We start from the raw sequence: 19,888 nt of genomic DNA, 5'->3' as shown, positions 1-19,888 counted from the left end.
GCCCACGCTGAGTGCACTGGTGCAGGTGCACCTCAATTGGGCTATTGATCCTAACACCTTTTTGAGGGGGGGAAACCCTAATCCCTACATGACTATTCTCAGGTCCATCTGTGGTTTCTAACACATCAATAATCCTTTTGTCTTTGCTGCCACATGGATCTCCACCCTCTACCTCCACTGAGACAGCAGACCAAAAGACTTTGCTAGGACACTGTTTCCCAACCACTGGTATGATGCTCCCAGCTTTACCTCCAGTGAGCCTGGTCTTATTCCTTTCTCCCTTGAAATTCAGTTTAAAGTTCTCTCAATCAGCCCTGCTGACTCCTGTGCAAAAATCAGCAAGTTCTTCCAACATCTGACTAATTATCTGTATGCCTATGACCATTTCTTGTTAGATTTGTTTAGTCTACTATGAAAAATTTGAGATGGCTTAATACAATAAAATAAAATGATTTTTAAAAGTTATTGTAAAACTCAATGAGAGATACAAATGTGGAAAAAGAAAATATTGGATATCTGTTCTTACTATTCCATTTTAATGTGTTTTTTAGCTAAGGAGCAGTATCTTCATAAAAGGTAGTGATTCTTCTGTGTGAAAAAAATTATTTGAGGTGACTGGGAATTGTTGCAAGTGCCGTTTTTGTGATCTAGAAAGTTTCAGTGGAAACAGAACATACGTGCACAGAAGGGAAGAGAAAAGAACAGTCAGGATAGAAAATGCAGCATGCTTCTGTTGCTCACTCCCACTCCCAGACATCTGAGAAAATGACAGGCAGAACAGTCTTTGTGGGCTGCAATCATGACAGTTTAAGCATATCTATCTTGGCAGTATGCCGGTCCCACACTCCCTGTCCCTAACTGTGCATTTCTCTTCCCTTGCTCCAACAGTGGTATTTTCTGATAATATGGTAAACCAGATTGGGGAGCTAAACTGGCAAATACCTACTGAACACTGCCATGGTTCTGCTGATGGTGCCTGCGAGCCTGCTCCCCTTTTCCCCCAAATATAGGGTCATTACCAGCAAGACCAACAAGAATCTGCTCTGAGTCAAGAGATGACACAGGCAACTGCAGTCAAAGGAAAAAAGGTGGCAAAAGTTTTTTAATAGGATTGAATTGTTCAGGAAACTGCAGCTTCAGACACTCCCGTATTTGGCTGGCTTATAGTAAGAGAAGAGCTAACACTTGACCGAGTAGCTGACTCTCATTTCAGGTGCTGTTCAGCTCTCACATGTAGCCATGAAAGCAGTAGAGGTAGCCTAATCACTCAGAATCTTGGCAAGGAAAGCCTTTGGTATTACTGGAGACTGCTGGGCTCTCAAACAAAGCACACATCTTGCTCTGTCCTGCTCCCTTTTCCCTCTGATGTTGGTATCAAAATAATAGAACCACAAACATCTTGCATGACACGTATTTAATAAAGCCAGAGCCCCTCTTGTCTTACTGTAAAATCTCACCTAGAGGTCTGCTGCACCAGAATTGTCCCTTAGAACATATTCAATGCTGCTTTGTCTGCCCTGGAAGAAACTAATCTCATCTTTCTAAAACATGCTTAATTATATTTCTTAGTGTTTTAGAAAGCACTCATTTTCAGACTCATTTAAGTGTGAACAATACCAACTCAAAGGGAAAGCTTAGTGCTCCTGAAGTAAGTAGAAGAGATTCACACGTGTGATTACATTTGGGTAACTCCATTTTTAAGTTATTTTTAAACTCTGAGACTAGGCAATTCAAAAGCAGCAATAATAGATTGAATAGTATTCTTTATCTTTCAGTTTCGTGTTAATTCATGTTAACAGTCTTCTGTGACCCTATGAAAATACACATATGGACTGAGAAGATGCCGAAGAACTCGAACATTTTGTAAAAACTATTTTGGTTTTGTGAAGTATAAGGAGAACAAAGTCTTACCTGGGAGCCTCTTGTTAATACATGTAAGAACTGAATGCCAAAAAGTCTCGCCATTTCACTTGTTCTGTCAATCAAATCCAGTTTGTCTAACAACAGAAGATTCCCACGAACCCGGCTAACGTAATGATCAACCATTTTCCATCTGTGAGAGTGAACACCTCATTATAAACAATCAGAAGAGCGCTGCTCTTTCTACTAAGCCAAATGTATTTTTATGGTAACTTGTTACAAACCAGCAAATAAAAATTTCCTCTAGAACATTTTCATACAGCTCTTTCAAAAGTGTGGTGTATATAAATATACATTTATGTATTCTAAAGATGTACACAGAATGTGTTACAGCAAACTACAGTTAAGGCATCTCGCAATGATATACTACATCCTGTTCTCCTCACTGCCCCAAAGGATTACCAAAACAGAAACAACTATCTCCTCATCTGTTTACATGCTTTTTAACTGAGTGGACCTTTGTGGAAACATCTTTCTGTATTAAGAATGCCTATCACAGCTGAACATGAATTCATAATTTGAGCATAAACGACATTTCCACTTAGTTACAAGGTTCAACTTTTACAAAAAATTTGTGTATGTCACGAACAATGTTCAGATCAATACTCAGTTTCATGAATTGTTCATATCACACAATATCAAATTGCTTCAAGAAGAGTGAAGCTGAATGTGATACATGTCATATGAAGGTATTTTTAAGCAGCTATAGCTCCTGTCTTAACATCTTGTGTGCTGTTTTGTACTACTTTTAAGCCTAGCTTGCTTGACATGCACTCTGAAGTGAAACAAAAGCCTGACAGTTCATTAAAAGTCTTTCTGATGAACATTTTATTTAAAATAAAATAAAGACATTACAGAACTTCAAAATAGTACATCTATTCAGATATGTTCAAAATGTAACTGAAATATCTTACTGTAATATTGAGGGTATAACTATGTAACAGAACATCCAAGTAAACAAGTTCATGTTGCTGCATATACACTGCTCTAGTGCCTGAGCTAAATTGATTATTTCTTCCTATGCTGATTTTACCTTCCACCTATCCATTGTTAAGAATCTGGCCTTAAAAACAGTTAACAAAATGGATTAATAGATCATTACCTGTAGACATCTGCCTTATTGTCAAACCAATCAGACAAAACTCGGAATGTAAATAAAGGAAAACGATGATGGAGAACATGGAAGCCCACGTTCTCAAAAGTGTAATTCGTTAGATTCACCTAGAAAAACACAGCAGACATGTCAAGATGCATGATGGCTGTCATAATCAAAAAATCTCTACTTTTCAAAAACTGCAACAACTGCATTTATTAACTTTTATTAGTACTTTGTTAAAAAAGCTAATATTTCTTCTTAGAAGTCACTAACTATTTACAAGTCTGGAAAAAGTATCCCTTATCAGTTGAAAAGACTATGCACAGCTATGCAGTTCATAAAGATCAGGTCTGAACTTGGTCAGAAGAAGATTTGTAAAGACTGGGCTGTTTGAATATTAAATGTAAAGTTATAAATGGAACAAAAAAGAAAAGAAAAAAAAGAAGAGTAAATCTGACATCTTAAAATATGTTCAAGTACTTAATGTAGTAAAACCACCATATTAGACAAATTCCTAAAACGAGTAAGTTGTTCTCAAAACCCACAAATCAGTGAAAAGGAGTATAATTAAGAAACACTACTGAAAAGTAAGGGCTTCAGTACTTTACAGTTTAGCGATATGCAAAACCCATTCTCACAAACTGGCAAACTACTCTATTTGAAGAGGTGTATAAAGAAAAAAAAAATCTAGAAGTTACACAATTTACATGAAACTTTCAACAAAGTCTGCAATAATTAGAAAACCCAGTAAGTCAAAACATTAATCTTTTAAAAAATTTACCTCATGTCTCATCATTCTCCAAATATTCAAGACAATTCGCCCAACAATATTTATTTCACTCATTGTATCTGCTCCATATTCATCCAGCTCAGTGGCAAATCTGTTCTCTTTCTTTTCATCTAAAGACATTAAAAGAGAATATATTTACACAGGTTATAGGACAGTCAAGACCAGATCAAGCCATTCCTCTTTCAATTTGTGCTCCCTAGAAAAATAAGAATTCATAAAGATTACTAATGATTCCACAAGATTATTTATTTACCAATCATCCACTCAATCTCTAAATGGAAGTCCTCCAGGTTTTTCTGCTCTTGCCCTTTGCAGAGAACCCTTACTTCAGTTTCATTGAAATAATGTCCAAGGCAATATATTCTCCATAGTGGATATATTGGTTATGCAATGCTGAATGTTACTTGAGAGTTTGCTGCACATACAGTAGTGCACAACATAAAAAAAGTATAATAAGCAAAAGTGATTTCTGCCCTAAGGTGTTTATAACTCAAGGCTTTACTTGCAATGATCTTACTCCAAACCAGGTCATGGAAGAGAAAATGCAGTGTCTTTCATACAGTAAAAGCAACCCCACTGCAGTGAGTGCAGGTAGACAGACATGAGTTCTGGATAGCAGAGGGAGAAGGAAATAGGAAGGAACTGATGCAGATGCAGCGCTCTACATCTTCCTGTGAGACAGCGGTGACTAAAGTACAGAAATATATCCTCTTTTGTCATCCTTGATTTTTGTCATGCTTTGGAATGCTACAGCACAAGAGAAGACAGTCTTTTTGGTATACATTTCTTTAAACTATCTCTTTTTTCAGTCATTATAAGTCTACAGTTTTGGTGTTCCTTCCAGAGTTTACATAGATGTTTTTTAAAATGTACCACACAGACTAAAATCCATTACGAAAACACACCGATCCTCAGTCTTATTTCTTACTAGTTTAATGGAAGAGAAATCACTTCAAGGCAATTTCCCCACAATTCTAAATCCACCCATTTTTTAACAGCTGGTTGCTCTGTATTCTGCCACCACTCATTTATCAGGTACAGCACAGCCTGTACAGTACCCTGCTAACAAAAAGCAGAACATTTTGGACAGAGTGTGTAGAAGTGTGGATACAAACTGTTTTGCAATAATGATCAGAGCTGAACAATTAGATCCTCAGACAGCCATGAAGCACATTGCTTGATGACAGAAGCAAAAACTGCCTGAAATGCTGCAGAACTGCTGTGAAACAACATAATACAGACTAATTTTGTATGTTGTTCTTCAAATGTGTACCATATTAATTAAAATATGATTAAGAAAACCTATTTGTCATTTACTAACCTTATCAATAAATCACAGATCCTTGACAAAATTGAGCAGACCTTTTGTACACTTCACCAAAATGCATAGCATCTTTTTAACCTCCTTATTGTTTCAGATTTTTAAGGAGGAAAACCGCAACTTCTTTTTCCATGTCTGGATGGAAAAAAAGGCCCACCAAGTAGCAACATTTTTTCCTCTGCTTTTCTTCACTTTCACATGCTGGATCTCCTGTGAAAGTGAGGAACTTGTATTTCCTGTCCCTCCATATTTTTTTTTTATTGGAAGCAGAAAATATTGGTTAGTTTTACTTTCTGCAGTGTCATCCCAGTTCTCTTCTGACTTGTTAGGGGAGATTTCCCATAGTAAGTTTGCTTCACGTGTTGCTGGTAAAAACAGGCAGCAAAGTATAATGTGGTCACCAGAGAGACCCACCCACCGCCTGATGAACCAGACTGCCTGCGATGAGCACCACGATATTACAAAAACCTGCACTACTCCACAACTGGGGTGGGAACTATATCACCAGAACCATGTAAGCCTCTTTGGAAACTATGTTGTTAAGAAGCAGAACTGGACATTCCTCCTATCTTTCAAGTGCATGAGATGAAATAAAAAGAAGTCTCCTCTTACCCTCTCTTACCCACTCCCTTTGAACTGTGATGTAAAGGAGGAAACAGGAGGCCACAGTGCGCACACAGAAAATGCCACTATGCACAGGCACAGCACTCACTGTTCTTGTGATGTGTCCTAACGACTTATGAATAGTTCACTTGTAAATGGCAGAGGCAGCACCAGACTCAGCCAATAAAGCAAAACCAGAGAGAAGTCCAGATTTCTTTTTGTTAAGTGAAATCATAGGAAAGGGAAGGAGAAGTCCCTTCCATCTTTATTTCAACATGAAGAATGAGGAGCATACTGCTTGAAGGAGCACTTCCTGTTCTGAAAATACAGCATATGAAGAAAGGAGAGAAATATGAAGCACAGGGGTTGGAAATGCAAAAGGAACACAGATGGGGTCAAAACCATGGACAAGGAGGCCACAAAGCAACAGAGAACACAACTTGCATGTATATGGTCATGCATGCAAGCCCACACTTACAATATGACATTTTTGGGAAGAGCTCATCAGTGTAAACATTTTCTCATTTTTCTCCTGCAATTCTGTCAAAAAATAATTACTTACCTTAAAATAACACCAATTCTTAGAAGCATTTTTAAGTGTTATGTATTCCACTTCTGAGTGTGCATCTACCAGTTGGCACAGGAACATCTGCACTACAAATACCAGTGCTGTGCAGACTGTGTCTATGCTCTGCATGCACAGGTTGGGGTTTGAGGTGTAGTTAGGGAGCAGCATAAACTGCCACTGTTGCCTTGCACTACTTGCACACTAATTGGTGTCCAGTGATAAATTGGGATGTGGATGTGGATAAATTGGGATCTTGGGATGTGTGACAAGATGGTCAGGGAACTCGAACTTCCTGTCCAAAAATGTTAAGGGCTACAATCCTGGTTTCCTTCACTAGAACTGACCCATGTTGTGTGGGACTTCATAGTTGTAGGGAAGGAAGCCTGACTGTGAAATATATGAGGATATTACCATTAGGAACCATGAAGTTCCCTTTCTTCTTTGAGGACCCATTCATGTGTATCCCAAAATCAGTAACTTGAGGAAGAGCTTATGTCAGGAAGATGGGTACTATTAACAGCTTTGCTGATCTGTTTGGTTCTGCATCAACTAAAGTACAGACAGAGCTGTCCTGCAAGACAAGAGCTGCAACAGCCTTTAAGAATAACAGCAGAGGCACATGTCCCAAACTGAAGCGATTGTTCAGCCATTCTTCTACAATAGAGCAGTACATCTTTGTGATCTTTGGAGGTTTTAAGAAACCTCTGACTACAACACTTAACTGTTCCTCTTACCAAAGACATTGCAAATCGTAAGATGTAATGGGTCAAAAATTTTTCTGAACATGATTCAGTACCTCTGAAGACTGTACCTAGAGGCATTATTCTGCAACTAGTATATCATCTCAATTTAAGCCATCAAAGGAATTGCATAACAAGGTTCATGCAATCAGTTATTATTCCTGAAGAACAAATTTGAGAGCTTTGTGCTGAAGAAGGAAACTTGTGAGCTTTGATGGTCTATTCATATTTAAACTATCATGTGCTCCTGTTTTCATACATAAAGTATTTTAAAATTCACCAAAGTCCAATTGCCAATAAATTTCAGCTGAAGATACAATTTTTTTCTTGTATTTTCTTGTCTCTGGGAGGACTCTATAACTCAGTTCTTTTCTAAACATGTTACAGGTATTGAAAGCATCAAAAGAGTATACAATCATTTAAACCTCAAGGAAGGAGTGTGTGAACATAGTGCTTCTAAAACATCGTATTTTCCTGGCCAGGCACACAGGAAAACTACACAAAAGATGACTCCTGTGCTGGGTATGCCCAAACATTCAAGTAGCCCAGTGTCAGGTTCTGTCATGTACTCAAAGGCAGATGCTTCAAGATAGGGGAAGCAGTTATTGATACTCTCTCTACAACTCTTCCAGCTTCTAACCACTTGCAGCTTTCTGGTCCAGACCTTGTTTTCACATATATCATAGATCCCAATGGATTTTTTTTTTGCAAGAATTTATCTCCTTTTGAAGCAATGTACACTTTAAGCATTTGTACTATCTCGTGACAAGGAACTCAAGAGTTCAACAATGAAGAGATTAAAAATCAACTTCTATTCTGTATCTGCCACTTGCTAGCTTCACTTGATTTCTGGTTCTTGCATTGGAAAAGACCATGAAAACCCAATCTCTATTTCCCTTTACATTCCTCAAGATTTCATAGGCTTTTACCTTTCCTACACTGTTTTGTCTCTTCTGGAATCCCAAAATACTAAATTACTAGACACCTTTGGATTATCCTTCTCATCTTTACCAGTTCTCCTATATCCACTTTGATGGGGGGGAAGGTTATGAGGAGGCTACAACATCAGTATTTGAGGTACAAGCACACTACAGATTTTTACATTTTTTACATTTACATTCATTGCTTTATATTTTCCTTGCTCCATAATTCCTAACATTTGCTTTTGCAACCACTACAAAGCAACAGGCTGAAGTTTTTAATAGAACAATCACAGTAAAGCACTTCTTATTTCATGGCTATTTAACTTCTGTACAGATCTTTGGCAAGAGTCCTGACAAAAGCAGCTTTTTCAACTATTTTCATTTTTAAAATATCCCTCATCCACATCACCTTGATGACTGTAAAGAGCTACAACATATTTTTGAGACAGTTTTTAATTTTGCAAAGTCATCCTGACTCTTCTCGGGTGTGACAGCACATTTATTTAGCTGTTCACTAACTCCATTCTTCAGAATGGTGGCTTCTATTGATTGGCTAAGTACAGACACTAGGCTTACCATTCTCATCCAAGTTTTCTTGCCAGTCTAAACAGACTTTTTTCCAAATGTTGGAGGAAAGCATCAGCACTTGGGGACAATAAAATTTGCCCAAAATACAAGAATGGGTATTGAAAGTGAGGATTTTATTACAAAGCTGCTCTCCAGAACAGTTGCTACTCAGGAGCATTTTTATGTCCTTGTATCCCAGCCAGAGAAACCACAAATGATGATTATGGTAGGTACTCTGAATGACTTAAGCCAAGGAAAGCAAGAGAAGGTTTGGTAGCAGAAACACCTCAAAGAGCTGAAAACTTAACACACAACTACAGAATATAAGTCCAGGTTCATGAATACAGGACACACACAGAAGTGGAATACTCCAGGAATTTGTAAATTCAGAAAACACTAGAATCTCATTGGTATTCCTAATTTTTTTTTGGTGTGTGGGTGTGATTATACTGTAACAACACAGGAGCAAGAACAAAAAAAAATGAGGCCTATCTCAAGAAATACTCTGTATTTATTTTTTTAATTTGTTCATAGATTTCAGTTTGCTTCTACTAGAACTGAACTGAAGCCCTATACAATAACTTACCTGGCACACGAGAAATCATCTGGCATAAATCAACATTCAGTGCAGCAGCCCTCTGTAAGAGATAACCCCAGGAATGCATCTGGACTTCATAGCCTAACAAAATGTCTGGGTCATATCTAGAGAGGTGGGAGGAAAAGAAAAAATGAGCTTCATATCATTTAAGAAAATATTTTCCATGAACAGAATATAAACAGGATTGCATTCAAATCATGTTGAGTTTAAAAAAGACGCAGTCACAATCGGTTTCTATAAAAGCAGCATCTGGACTAGGAGACAATATTTAAAACAGGCAATCTCTTAGGATTTTTAGTAGCATTCAACAGCAAAAATATTTAGAAAGAATACTTTCACTGGAATTTTTTTTTTACATACTTCTATTATTTCAGTCTGTACAAATAAAGAACAAAATTGAGGTCTCATCAGGTTTTATTGATGGAATCAGGAGGTATCAAGCATAAACTGAAACCTAGCTACTGGCATGAGACAGATGTGCAGTGAAATATAGTCATGCCTATGGAACAGAATTTGCCAGTAGGTTAACTGGAATGTTTTACAAATAATAATGTGTTATGCATACTGAAGCGTAGCTTTGCATAATAAGAGGGAAGTTCAGGTCCTAAATGATGACCCTTTATAGGGAGTTACAATTTGTAGTTGAGTGAGAGCTGTCTAAACTGAAAAGCAAACCATATCTACCAGTTTTCTTTAAATACCTCTTTCTTACGACTACCTTCTTCCTAAAAGATACAAGAAAAATTCCTTTTATGCTGTACCTCTTTCCAGCTGGAAAACCTGACTGGCTCAAGTATGACAAAAAGAAAAGTCAGAATTGACTTCTGACACAGTCACTTCCAATCAGGCTCAGAGCAGAGCTCACTAGACAGAAGGACAAACAATGCGGCTTTAAAGACAAAGCAGAGGCAGGAGTTAGCTCAGAGGAGCCAGTATCACCTAACTTTTGAGCAGGCACTATTAAAACCAGAAGTCATGATCTGGTCACTTGCTCAATAGCCTACAAATGATTTTCTTGGGCTGGGCAGACAGAGACTAGCCAAAGTAACGAGGTATCTGTGATTTTTAGCAAAAAAAGAAAGGAAGCTTCCTTGGGAAGAACAGCTGCTTCTTGGTTAGACTAAATGATCTTTAGTGTATTTTCCAACCTTGATTGATTCTTTCAATGCAGCTAAGGGGTTTTGAGTTCCAACAGGCAGCATTCAATACAACTGAATGACATAAGGGCAGCTGTCAGGAGGTAAAGGACTGATGACAGGCTGAGGGTCCTGTACCACAGTCTATGCCCAACCCTACAACACGATGCAGGCTTGTAGACCTCAGTTTATTGGAGAAGGAGGCAGGGGCCTTGGTTTATGAACAGGATCTCTGTACTCCTTGCATCCATAAACACATCCAAAAAATGCAAGTATTTCCTGACTGCTGAATACAGAACACCCTTTCCCCAAATACCGAGTTAGTTGTATCACAGACATTACAAATGAAGCTTCAGACTTTATCAGGAAAGTGTCTTCCTTGCTTATGCCACCCAGCCAAAGGCAATGACAACTCACTTTGAAGATACTAATTACTCTGAGAATAGCTCCAAAAAAGAGCTTCTCCACACTTCTGCCATGGGACACTAACTTTCTGTGAAAAATATCTGAACTTTGTTACTCAGCATGGCTCTCTCTTTATTACAATTTGGGCTTTTGCACCTGCCAGAAGTTGCAAAAATACCCTTTATCACCTACTTCTACTTGTGAGGGAATGGATTTGATACAATTTTTGCCTAAAGCAGAGGATTCCAAAGTTTTTCATTTCTAGCATTCTACAGAAAGTAAAAGAACTAGTACTTTGCCTTTGGGGGATATTCTGCTATCTGCTCTTCATGTCGAAAGAATAATTCTTTGGTTTTGAAGATAGGAAATGATCATCAGGAGTGGAAGTGGTAAATTTACTCAATTTGGAAACCTATTCTACCAACAGTACAAACCCAAAGCTACTTGGAACAATTTATGGACAAATGACTGAAGCTAGCCTGCAGTTCATTCCAGCAGTGGAATCAGCAAGAGTTATGACCGCTTGCTGCTCTGCACAACATACAATGACTGCCAAATGACGTTCCAAAATTATTAATAGCTCCATTTAAGCTTTGAAATAAAAAGGAATTATGCCATGTTTTATACAGGCATAGAATAAACATGACAAAAATTAACATATTTTCAAATTAATTCTTGTAACTAAACTATCTCGGTCCTAGCATATTGCAAAACGCTACTGATTAATTAAAATGAGGGAAGTAGTCAGTCATGTTCATATTTGAAAACTGGTGTCACGTAATTCAAAATGGAAAATACTTGTAGATTTTGCACAGGACAAGGCATTATGCAGATTGGTTCCGTGATAGATGCAAATGTGAATCTGAAACTTGTGAAGAACTGCTTAAGTGGTACATAAAACAATATTCATTATGCCAGAAATCTGCTTTCCCTTTTAAGCCTGTTCTGAACAGAAACAAGCATCCTGTTTGGAAGCAGCAAGTTGCCATAATCATATTAGCAGCTACCACCTGTGATGAAGGACACTTGCTTTGGGTTTTAACTTGCCCAAGCAGAGCATTACTTTTCTCACTTCCTACTTAAAAAAAATTTAGTGGGCTATTATATTACTACTGCAACTGAATACATTTCATCAGTTCTGGAGGTAATCTTCCCATTATCTTTTAACCTAATGAACAAAATGACCTCTGTAATCCATCTGCATATAATCTCAACAACTGTTTCTCTAGTATCCTTCAGATGCAAAGATGTTTTTATAGGACAAGACATAAAAGCCCTTTAGTTTATGGTGTTTTCAGATACATGCTTTTTCTTATATAAATTAATTGTATCTAACTTAAGTATCACATATTTTAACGCAATTTTATGTAAATCCACATGTAGATTGGAAAGCTTATTAATCAAAAGATTTTTTAAAAAAGCAGTGTGCTAGTTTGGAACTCAGTCTTGCCTGTCCAGGCCATTAGGGATTGCCTCTAATTGCACATTACTGAGTTACAGGCTATCACTTTACGGCGCCATTACTTACTCTGCTTTTCCATCCCAGCTAGACCCCACACATGCATTAAGGGGAGTGTCTAATTTCAGCTAATTTTTGGCATCTCAAGTTTTCTAAACTGGTCTCTATTGTCATTGAACAAAAAGCCTCTTTGGGTGAACCATTTTTTATATTTTAGCCACCTCTTGCAGACCAAGATCCTGTTCTCTCTGTTCAACTTCCCTGGTGATGAGGATAGCTAGTTAGACAATGACAATGAAGTACAGATGTTTAAGTTTCAGTCAGCTGATTTATATAAAGCTATCTAAATGGAAAATCAAGGTAGAGTAGCTAGTAAATGGTAAGATCAAATCTTACTGTAAATTCCCTATAATCACAGTCCTTTAATGTCAGTTTGTCCAACTTGGATCCAAGTGGCATCCTTCTAAAAGCATGAAAACCAATAAATGTACTACTGGCAGCTGAGTTGCTCAGATACCACAGGAAGTTACACATATATGTATTTTGTATGTATATCTGTAAGCATTCACAAGTGTATCTCTGAATTATCTCTGAAGGAAAAACCAAAATAACATTAAATTGACGAACTCCTTTCTACTGTATTACACTTAGAACCCTGAACTCCTGCACTACCTATGCATAAGATCGACCTCATGCAACAGGTTTAACAGACCTATCAAATTTCTTGCACCTAGAAAGAGACACTGTTGTTTCTTACTTCTAATTTGTTTGCTGATAAACGAAATCCTAATTTATGCAGCAGAAATGCCCTCTCCTGCGGCCCAATCTCATGTACCAGCTGTACCAATGAACCAGTGTGACACTTGCCGAGATCTCCTCTGGTATTCTATTTGCTATTAGAGCAGAAGATGTGGCTGGACCTAAAAGAGTACATTATTCCACGTGGGGAAATGAACAGGCAAACCCGAAGTTTAGCTGATGTGAGCTTAGCTGAAGTGCAACTCCCTCTCACTTTCTCTCTCCCCTTTTCATGTGGTGCCACAAAGAAACAGGCTGGGAGCTAAGAGGACAAGTTTTATATGTTTCATCCTCCCGTCTCACAATTTTTACAGTATACTACGAAGCTGGTCTTCATCATCAGTTCAAGCTATTTTATTAGAAGAAATTGTAATGAGACCAGGTGTTACACCTGCAAGAAACTAGTAAATTTTAATACTGATATCTGAAAGCTGCTGGCTAGGAATAACACGACAGGAATAAGAGGTGTGCTTGCCAACATATGCTCTTTTGTTAAAAGGATGGGCCCTGATACTGCTTTGCATGCTGTTGCCAATCTTTCTGCAAAGATGAAAAGCAGCATTTATGCTGGCAGGATTTAAACACAACAGCATTAACATTCAACTCATACATGCTGCAGAGAGAAGAAATGAGATTATTTTCCTTTCCAGCTAAGTCGTATATGCTACTATGACATCTCTTTCTCTTTCTCATTTGACAATTTCGTGAATGAACACCAAAGCTTCCCAGTTATACCTTCCCTTCTATTATGTGTCTGGTTTTCCTGACTGCTATTTTTCTTCCAGCTATGATTAAGAGAAAAAGGGGGGGAGGGTAGGGGGGAAATTATGCTAGACCTATGATATAGACAAAAGCAGTAACTGTGCATAGCAACACAAGGCATGGTGACTCAAACATATAACTGAAATCCCTGGAAACATTTTTCCAGTTTGCCTTAGACAATAAAAATCCATAAAGTTGATACAGGACATTAAATACAGATTTCTACAGGAAAATGCCTCTGATGAAGATGATACTGGCCTGGAAAAAGAAGGTTAGATTAGCACATCTCTATTTTAAGAAGAAAATGTTGCTAGAGCATTTACAGAAGAAAAAATATAATGCACTGTATCCAAACAAAAAAAATTATTAGCATTATGCCTTATAAGAAAAACACTATAAAAAATATTTAAGCATTAACAGTTAATTAATATGCAAATGTTATCCCCAAAATATTTATGTAAAATCTTACATTATACTCTGTTCATGTAATTCTATCAAAAACTACTTCAATGGAGACAAGGAGCTGGTGGGCATCTGGTAAGTCTCAAGTAGCAATGAATGTAGTATTTTTTTCAAGCCCATCCTGTTTTCACATTCTCCTGTGTCAGAGAGATGGGGACTGTGCATTCCCACATGAATTCCCCAAATTCTGCTCCTCTCACACCTGCAGGACCTGCCCTTTTCTGCTATCTGTTAGCATCTGCACTTCAAGAGAAACGGAACAATTTGCCTTAAAAGTGAAGGGGAGGCCCAGACATTTAATTTCTCTTTCATGGGAATCCACTGCTCCATCAGGCTTGGACATTCCTAGTTTTGCTATGTTTTAAATCTCCATGCAAACATTCTTGTAGCATTTCCTTCCACCTTCTCCTCCTCCTCAAACAGTCAGCTTTCCTGTGTTAGGGAGCTATGTCAATGTGTTTACTCTTTCCTGCTTTTACGTTCAGAGGGATGGTTCTCTTACTTTCTCAAGCAGAAAGATTCTTCAATTTTTTCTCCCATCTGAGTGCAGGTGCCACCTTATGATCAAAAGAGGGTCTATTCAAGAAAGCACTTCAGGCAGCACAACAGAATGCTTTAGGACAGCAATATATGTCAAGGCTCCATTTCAAGAAAAAAAAAAATGCTCTCTGACAACTCCAGGGAGCCTACAACCTGGATCTCTCTGCTTCTAGGACATCCCCAGTGACTGCACAGGATTAGAAGGAGGTTGTCTCTCAGCTGCTTTATGTCAGTTTTGAGCTGAAGCCCTTTTTCTTTTTTTGGTTTACAGTCAGAGGACAGCTTACCAAAGAAGGGAAACTTGGACCTATGCAGGTGCAGCTCCCTCTCAAGGTCTAAGACAGTTGTCAGGGTACCAAAAACAAATTTAACGATGGTTTTCTTTGTTACAAATCCGTGTTGTTTGTTCTTGCCTCCCTCCTCCAAACTCACCTTTGTGGCTCTTCCTTTCTGTCTGTTTCCTGACTCTCAACCCTCAACTTCAGTATTACAATACCTTTTAAAATTAAAATTGTCACTACATAGACTTTGGTATTCACACTTGTAAGTACTCCCGTTTCACAGGTTAGTCACTCTCAGTAATGACCTCCTAGAAACAGAGGTGCTTATTCTCCTCAATATTTGGATAAATCTGCGAATTTTCAGTATAGATGAAATCACAGATCACAATTCAAGAGAAACAATCAGGTCTTCTTCTGGTCTACTAGAACTCAAGATGACTTATTTCTGTTTGCCAATTGCTCTGAGTTAATCAGAGACAACATCTACTAATCCACAGAAGAACATTTAACCTGGTACTTCACAGATGCCTAGGTATTAACCTTACCATGGTCATTCAGATCTAGCAGACCCTAAACAACCTCACAGTGAAGGTATTAACTGAATCCAACTTCAGTTCATCAATTCCAGTCAACTTTCTGGAGCAGTACTCATCTTCAATGAAAACAGAATAACTTTAGCTCTGCTATAAAAAGTTAGATTTGGGAAACACTCTTCACTGACAAAAACTTAGTCAAAGAGGCTGATGAGCTAAGAGTACTGCAGAAGTTACAAATTTTCCAGGAATCACCTTTGCCTCATCTGTGTGAAAGACTGACCAAGAATTCTCTATTGGGCTCTTCCAAAGTTTATATGTATTGACGAGAAGTTACAGAATCAACCACTATTTATTTTCAATAGCCAGGATAGAAAGAAAACAAAAGGCCTAAACAAAGAAGTAGAAGGCTGGAACTTGAAACAACTCCACAATTTCACATATATGCAATAAGAGGAAGAATTAGGCCAACTACTAAGAGAATGACTAGAAATAGGAACAAGAATTCTTAAACTGGACTGCATAAGATAATTCCTCCTGCAGCCAAGATCCTCTCTGTTCAGTGCTCCAACAAGTTGATAAAATCTGTTCCTGATATTGACAATCAAGAGTGAGCAGACAGTCTGTCATTCATTATGCCAGAAATCTGGAATTTCAGTCTTCCACAGCCCAAGAGGCCTAGAACATGAACCAAAAGCAGGCTGCAGTCATGCTGGGCATGCTGTTCAGTCACAAGAGCCTATTATTGCCCAGCCTAAAGCATGTATCAGAATGTAAGATACTGATACAATTCTCAGCTGGAAAATTAAGGTGATTTTGAGTGTTGCTCCAAGAAGTTCAAGTGGTAGTATTTCTTAAATATGGCCTGATAGTTTTCTTTCTCTAATCTATCAGATCTACTATTAAGTGCATCTACCAGAACAGCCGAAGCTCCTAGCTTGTGCTGGAAAAAAAATAACACTAAAAAGATCAACAGAAGATTGTTTAAAAAATAATTACTAATTTTCATTAAAGCTGCTTGCTTGTTCATTTCTCACTGAGGAAGTTTTTGCAGTCCACTACTTCTTAATCACACAGTTTTACCATACTTCCTCCTTCAGTTAAAGCTACTCTGGGCCGAGACACTTGTTTTGTGCTTAAATACAAAACATTTACTCCAACAAAATTTCTTCTTTTTTTGCCCAGGCTACAGAAAATAAAGGGGGAAAAAGAGCAGCAAACTGTAGATGTGGTCCAAGATTCAAATTCTGAGAGTCCATCAGAAGTCTGATACCTGAGGTGTTATTCTAGAGTTGGGAGGGAAGTAAACGAAGATGATGACAGCAGTCTGCCTCTCCATTAATAGATCAAACCTTTTATCTTCCAGGAATACAAGTCAACTAACTCAATCTTTGTGGATGAAGTTGTTGCATCAAAAAGGTATGCTAGCACATGGTAGAGAAGATCCCGTAAGCAGAGATTTCTCAGTCAGCAACCTGGTACATTCCATCTTGGAGTACACCAAAACTGCATGACTTTTTTCGTTCTGTAATGCTTTCAGTATGTACAGATACAGACAATTTCTGTTCTTCAGCGATTAATGTGGATGTACATTTTAACTGCTGAGTTCTCTCTACCATACTCTTTCTGTCCTGTCACTTTTTAAACTTCTTCATTTATTGGCAGTTTCTCATTCTGAGTAATTTTCCCAAGTTTGATGGAGCACTAGATTTCCAAGAAAGAGAAAAATAGTATTATGTTCCTTACCTGAATTTTGTCTTCTCTGAACAGGAATCTGCTGCTCTGCCAGGACCCACCCTGTGCTGGTTGCATTCAGCAACTCTTTTTGTATTCTGGCTTCATGGGGTTGGTCAAAGTCTTTCTCATCAGAGGTTTTCTGGTTGGAGAGAGAAAGAATTGCAAATGTACTCTGCCTAGCTTTTTTTGTCTTGTGCCTCTATTCCAGCAGGGTGACTCAGAGTTTAAATCTGTTTATTTTCCTTGCAGTTTTACAGCTTTGCACCTGTCAGTAGGGTCTGGAGAGACGTCTGTGGTTCCACCTACACACCAGGCAAGAGGGTTCCCAAACAGGCTTCTCAGCCTTAGTGGAGATGGGGAAAACCAGCAGTTTTCCAAGTCGGATGGAGCAGGGGATTTCCATTCAGAGAAGACAAAACTAATGAAGGAAACTGATTTTTCAACAAACCCTTACTTTAAACTGCAGCAGTTTCAGTACCATGCAGGTTTTTTTCTGTCCTGCCTCAGAGTTCCTAGAAAACTCTTCCTGTCTGAGGGGTTTTCTATAGCTCTCAGCACTGTTAATATCTACTATTCTGAGAGTTTCAGAGAGAGATGTGTAATGAATTCTGGGGTTAAGAGGAAAAGTTGTATGTTAAAAAAGATTACTAATATGGCTGATTAGTTTCAAGACTGTAACTCAGCTGCTTAAGAGGATCTGAATGTTCTTGCTGTCAGAGAAAAGGAAAAGCAAAAAGTATTTTTATTTGAAAGACCACCATGCTTGTCCACTCTAGAAATAAGCCTTTGAGAAAAACAACAACAACAACAAAATCAGTATTTGAAAGACTGACAAGGGTTGAAGGAACTAAATCTGCTGTTCCAAGCCTGAAAAATAAAAGCAGAACGTACAGATATGCTACCTTTTTACAATATTCACTACTTCCTGGAAAAGAGTTCTTTCATCAGTAGCGTAACTGACTTCTAGTCCTGTAACTCCAGATCTTGTAAGCAAGGGGGCTTGGCCTCTGCTCCCTAGAAAATAGAAGTGAAAAAATCTGTTACAATTTAGAAGGAATTTCATTACTTCAGTCAACAATACTGCTTTAGAATTAAACATGTAACTGAAAAGACGTATGGAACACAGCTTATTTTTATCTTTAATAATTACCACAACTAATTCCATGGACTTATTTTGTTCCTCTGGGGTGGAATAATTTTTTCTTGTCACTTTGTAGAATTCTGCCATAGTGGTAATCTTACACAAATTCTCAGATATAAACAAATTGGATTCAAGAGAAATTTCACTATTTTACATGTACAAGAGTCCAGCTACTACAAAATGACTTTTAGTAAGAAATATTAAATGACTATATGACAGCTCACACACTGTTTTTGTGCAAAATATAGTTTTAATTGCTATCTTAGAGTAGTGCTTTGCAAAATGCCTTACAGAATGAAAATGCTATATGACAGTATAGTTCTTTTTTTCAGCACACTGCTAAGTTACTGATAGAAATGGAAAAAACATGAGCAACTGCTCACTTAGTGCACATTAGGAATGTCCACATTGATAATGTCTGAGTAACATCTAAATTTGTATACATGCAGGAACTCAGCATTTGCCTCCCCTATTAAAAAACCCCTCTTTTTATGAATAATGCACAACACATACTCTGTTTTCTCTATACAACAGGTAGTATGATCTCTGTTAAGATGACCTTGTAGATATTAAGAACTGGAGTTTTTAAAAGGTATTCTACTTTGACACATTTTTAAGATCTTGAGAATTACGAAAAGTGTGCTTTCAGAAACAAATGTTAAAACGAGTACTGTGACTTACAAAGCAATAATAACACAAAAGGGGAAAAAAAATGTATCTCAATGTCAAGTCACTCCACAGGAAACTCAAAAAGTTCTAACCAAGAAAGTATTGACAGCACACATCAATTAAAGCAACGAATGTCACAATAACATTTAAACACATCATTTTATTTCACTAACAAAACCAGATCAGAACCTTTGTTTTTTCAAAGTATCACTGGACCTTTCACAGAAAGCTTTTTCTTGATAAATTATCAGTGGCACACACCTAGGGAGCCATAGCGGCTATACTGTGGAAAAATCTCACTTAGTAAGGTAATGGAAATAAATTTTCTAAAGATAGTAACAAGCATATAATACCAGAATAAAATTCACTGAGAATAATAAGAACTTAGCTTAACATGATATAATATCTACAATACTTTGAAAAATAAACTGGTAAAAGAAGAAGCTGTTGCCTTATTGCTAAATTTATTTTTGGTAGGTTTTTTGTCCACGCTTAAAATTTTAGACAGTATTTTGTGGTTTGATACACATTCACAATGCCAAAGAAACCCTGAAAGAAAAGAGGACTACTTTGGGGATGGTTTTTTGTTTGAGGTTTTTTTTTTGGTTGTTTTTTTTTTTTACTAGCCTAAACCAGTGGTACTCAACCTTTAACAGCTGGAGAGCCACTTCTTAATAAAATGGAGTTGTAGAGCACCATAAAAATCAAGTATCAACAGTGTGATTTTTTTCCATCATGACACTTCAACGTGTCATGATGCTGCCTTAATGCCACCACACATTGATACATCACGACATGACACATCAGCATCCTCTCTCCCAGCAGCACTCTGTCTTCGA

General features: G+C 37.7%; 1 protein-coding gene across 2 annotated transcripts in view; it reads right to left on the bottom strand.

Moving 5' to 3' along the window:
• REV3L (REV3 like, DNA directed polymerase zeta catalytic subunit) overlaps positions 1-19,888 on the bottom strand; it is a 118,948-nt gene that overhangs the window by 15,379 nt on the left and 83,681 nt on the right. For both annotated transcript variants that reach the window (XM_039568093.1, XM_039568094.1), the window contains exons 18-22: positions 18,142-18,253; positions 9,115-9,230; positions 3,798-3,916; positions 3,023-3,141; positions 1,912-2,053 (exon numbers count right to left, since the gene is read on the bottom strand). In XM_039568093.1, coding sequence (XP_039424027.1) covers positions 1,912-2,053; positions 3,023-3,141; positions 3,798-3,916; positions 9,115-9,230; positions 18,142-18,253 — 608 coding nt within the window. The remainder of the gene's footprint in view (positions 1-1,911; positions 2,054-3,022; positions 3,142-3,797; positions 3,917-9,114; positions 9,231-18,141; positions 18,254-19,888) is intronic.

Source organism: Corvus cornix, chromosome 3 (assembly GCF_000738735.6).
Source record: "Corvus cornix cornix isolate S_Up_H32 chromosome 3, ASM73873v5, whole genome shotgun sequence".
NCBI classification, from domain to species: Eukaryota; Metazoa; Chordata; class Aves; order Passeriformes; family Corvidae; genus Corvus; species Corvus cornix.
The sequence above is the reverse complement of the archived record's forward strand: the minus strand, read 5'-3'. Positions and strand labels throughout refer to the sequence as shown.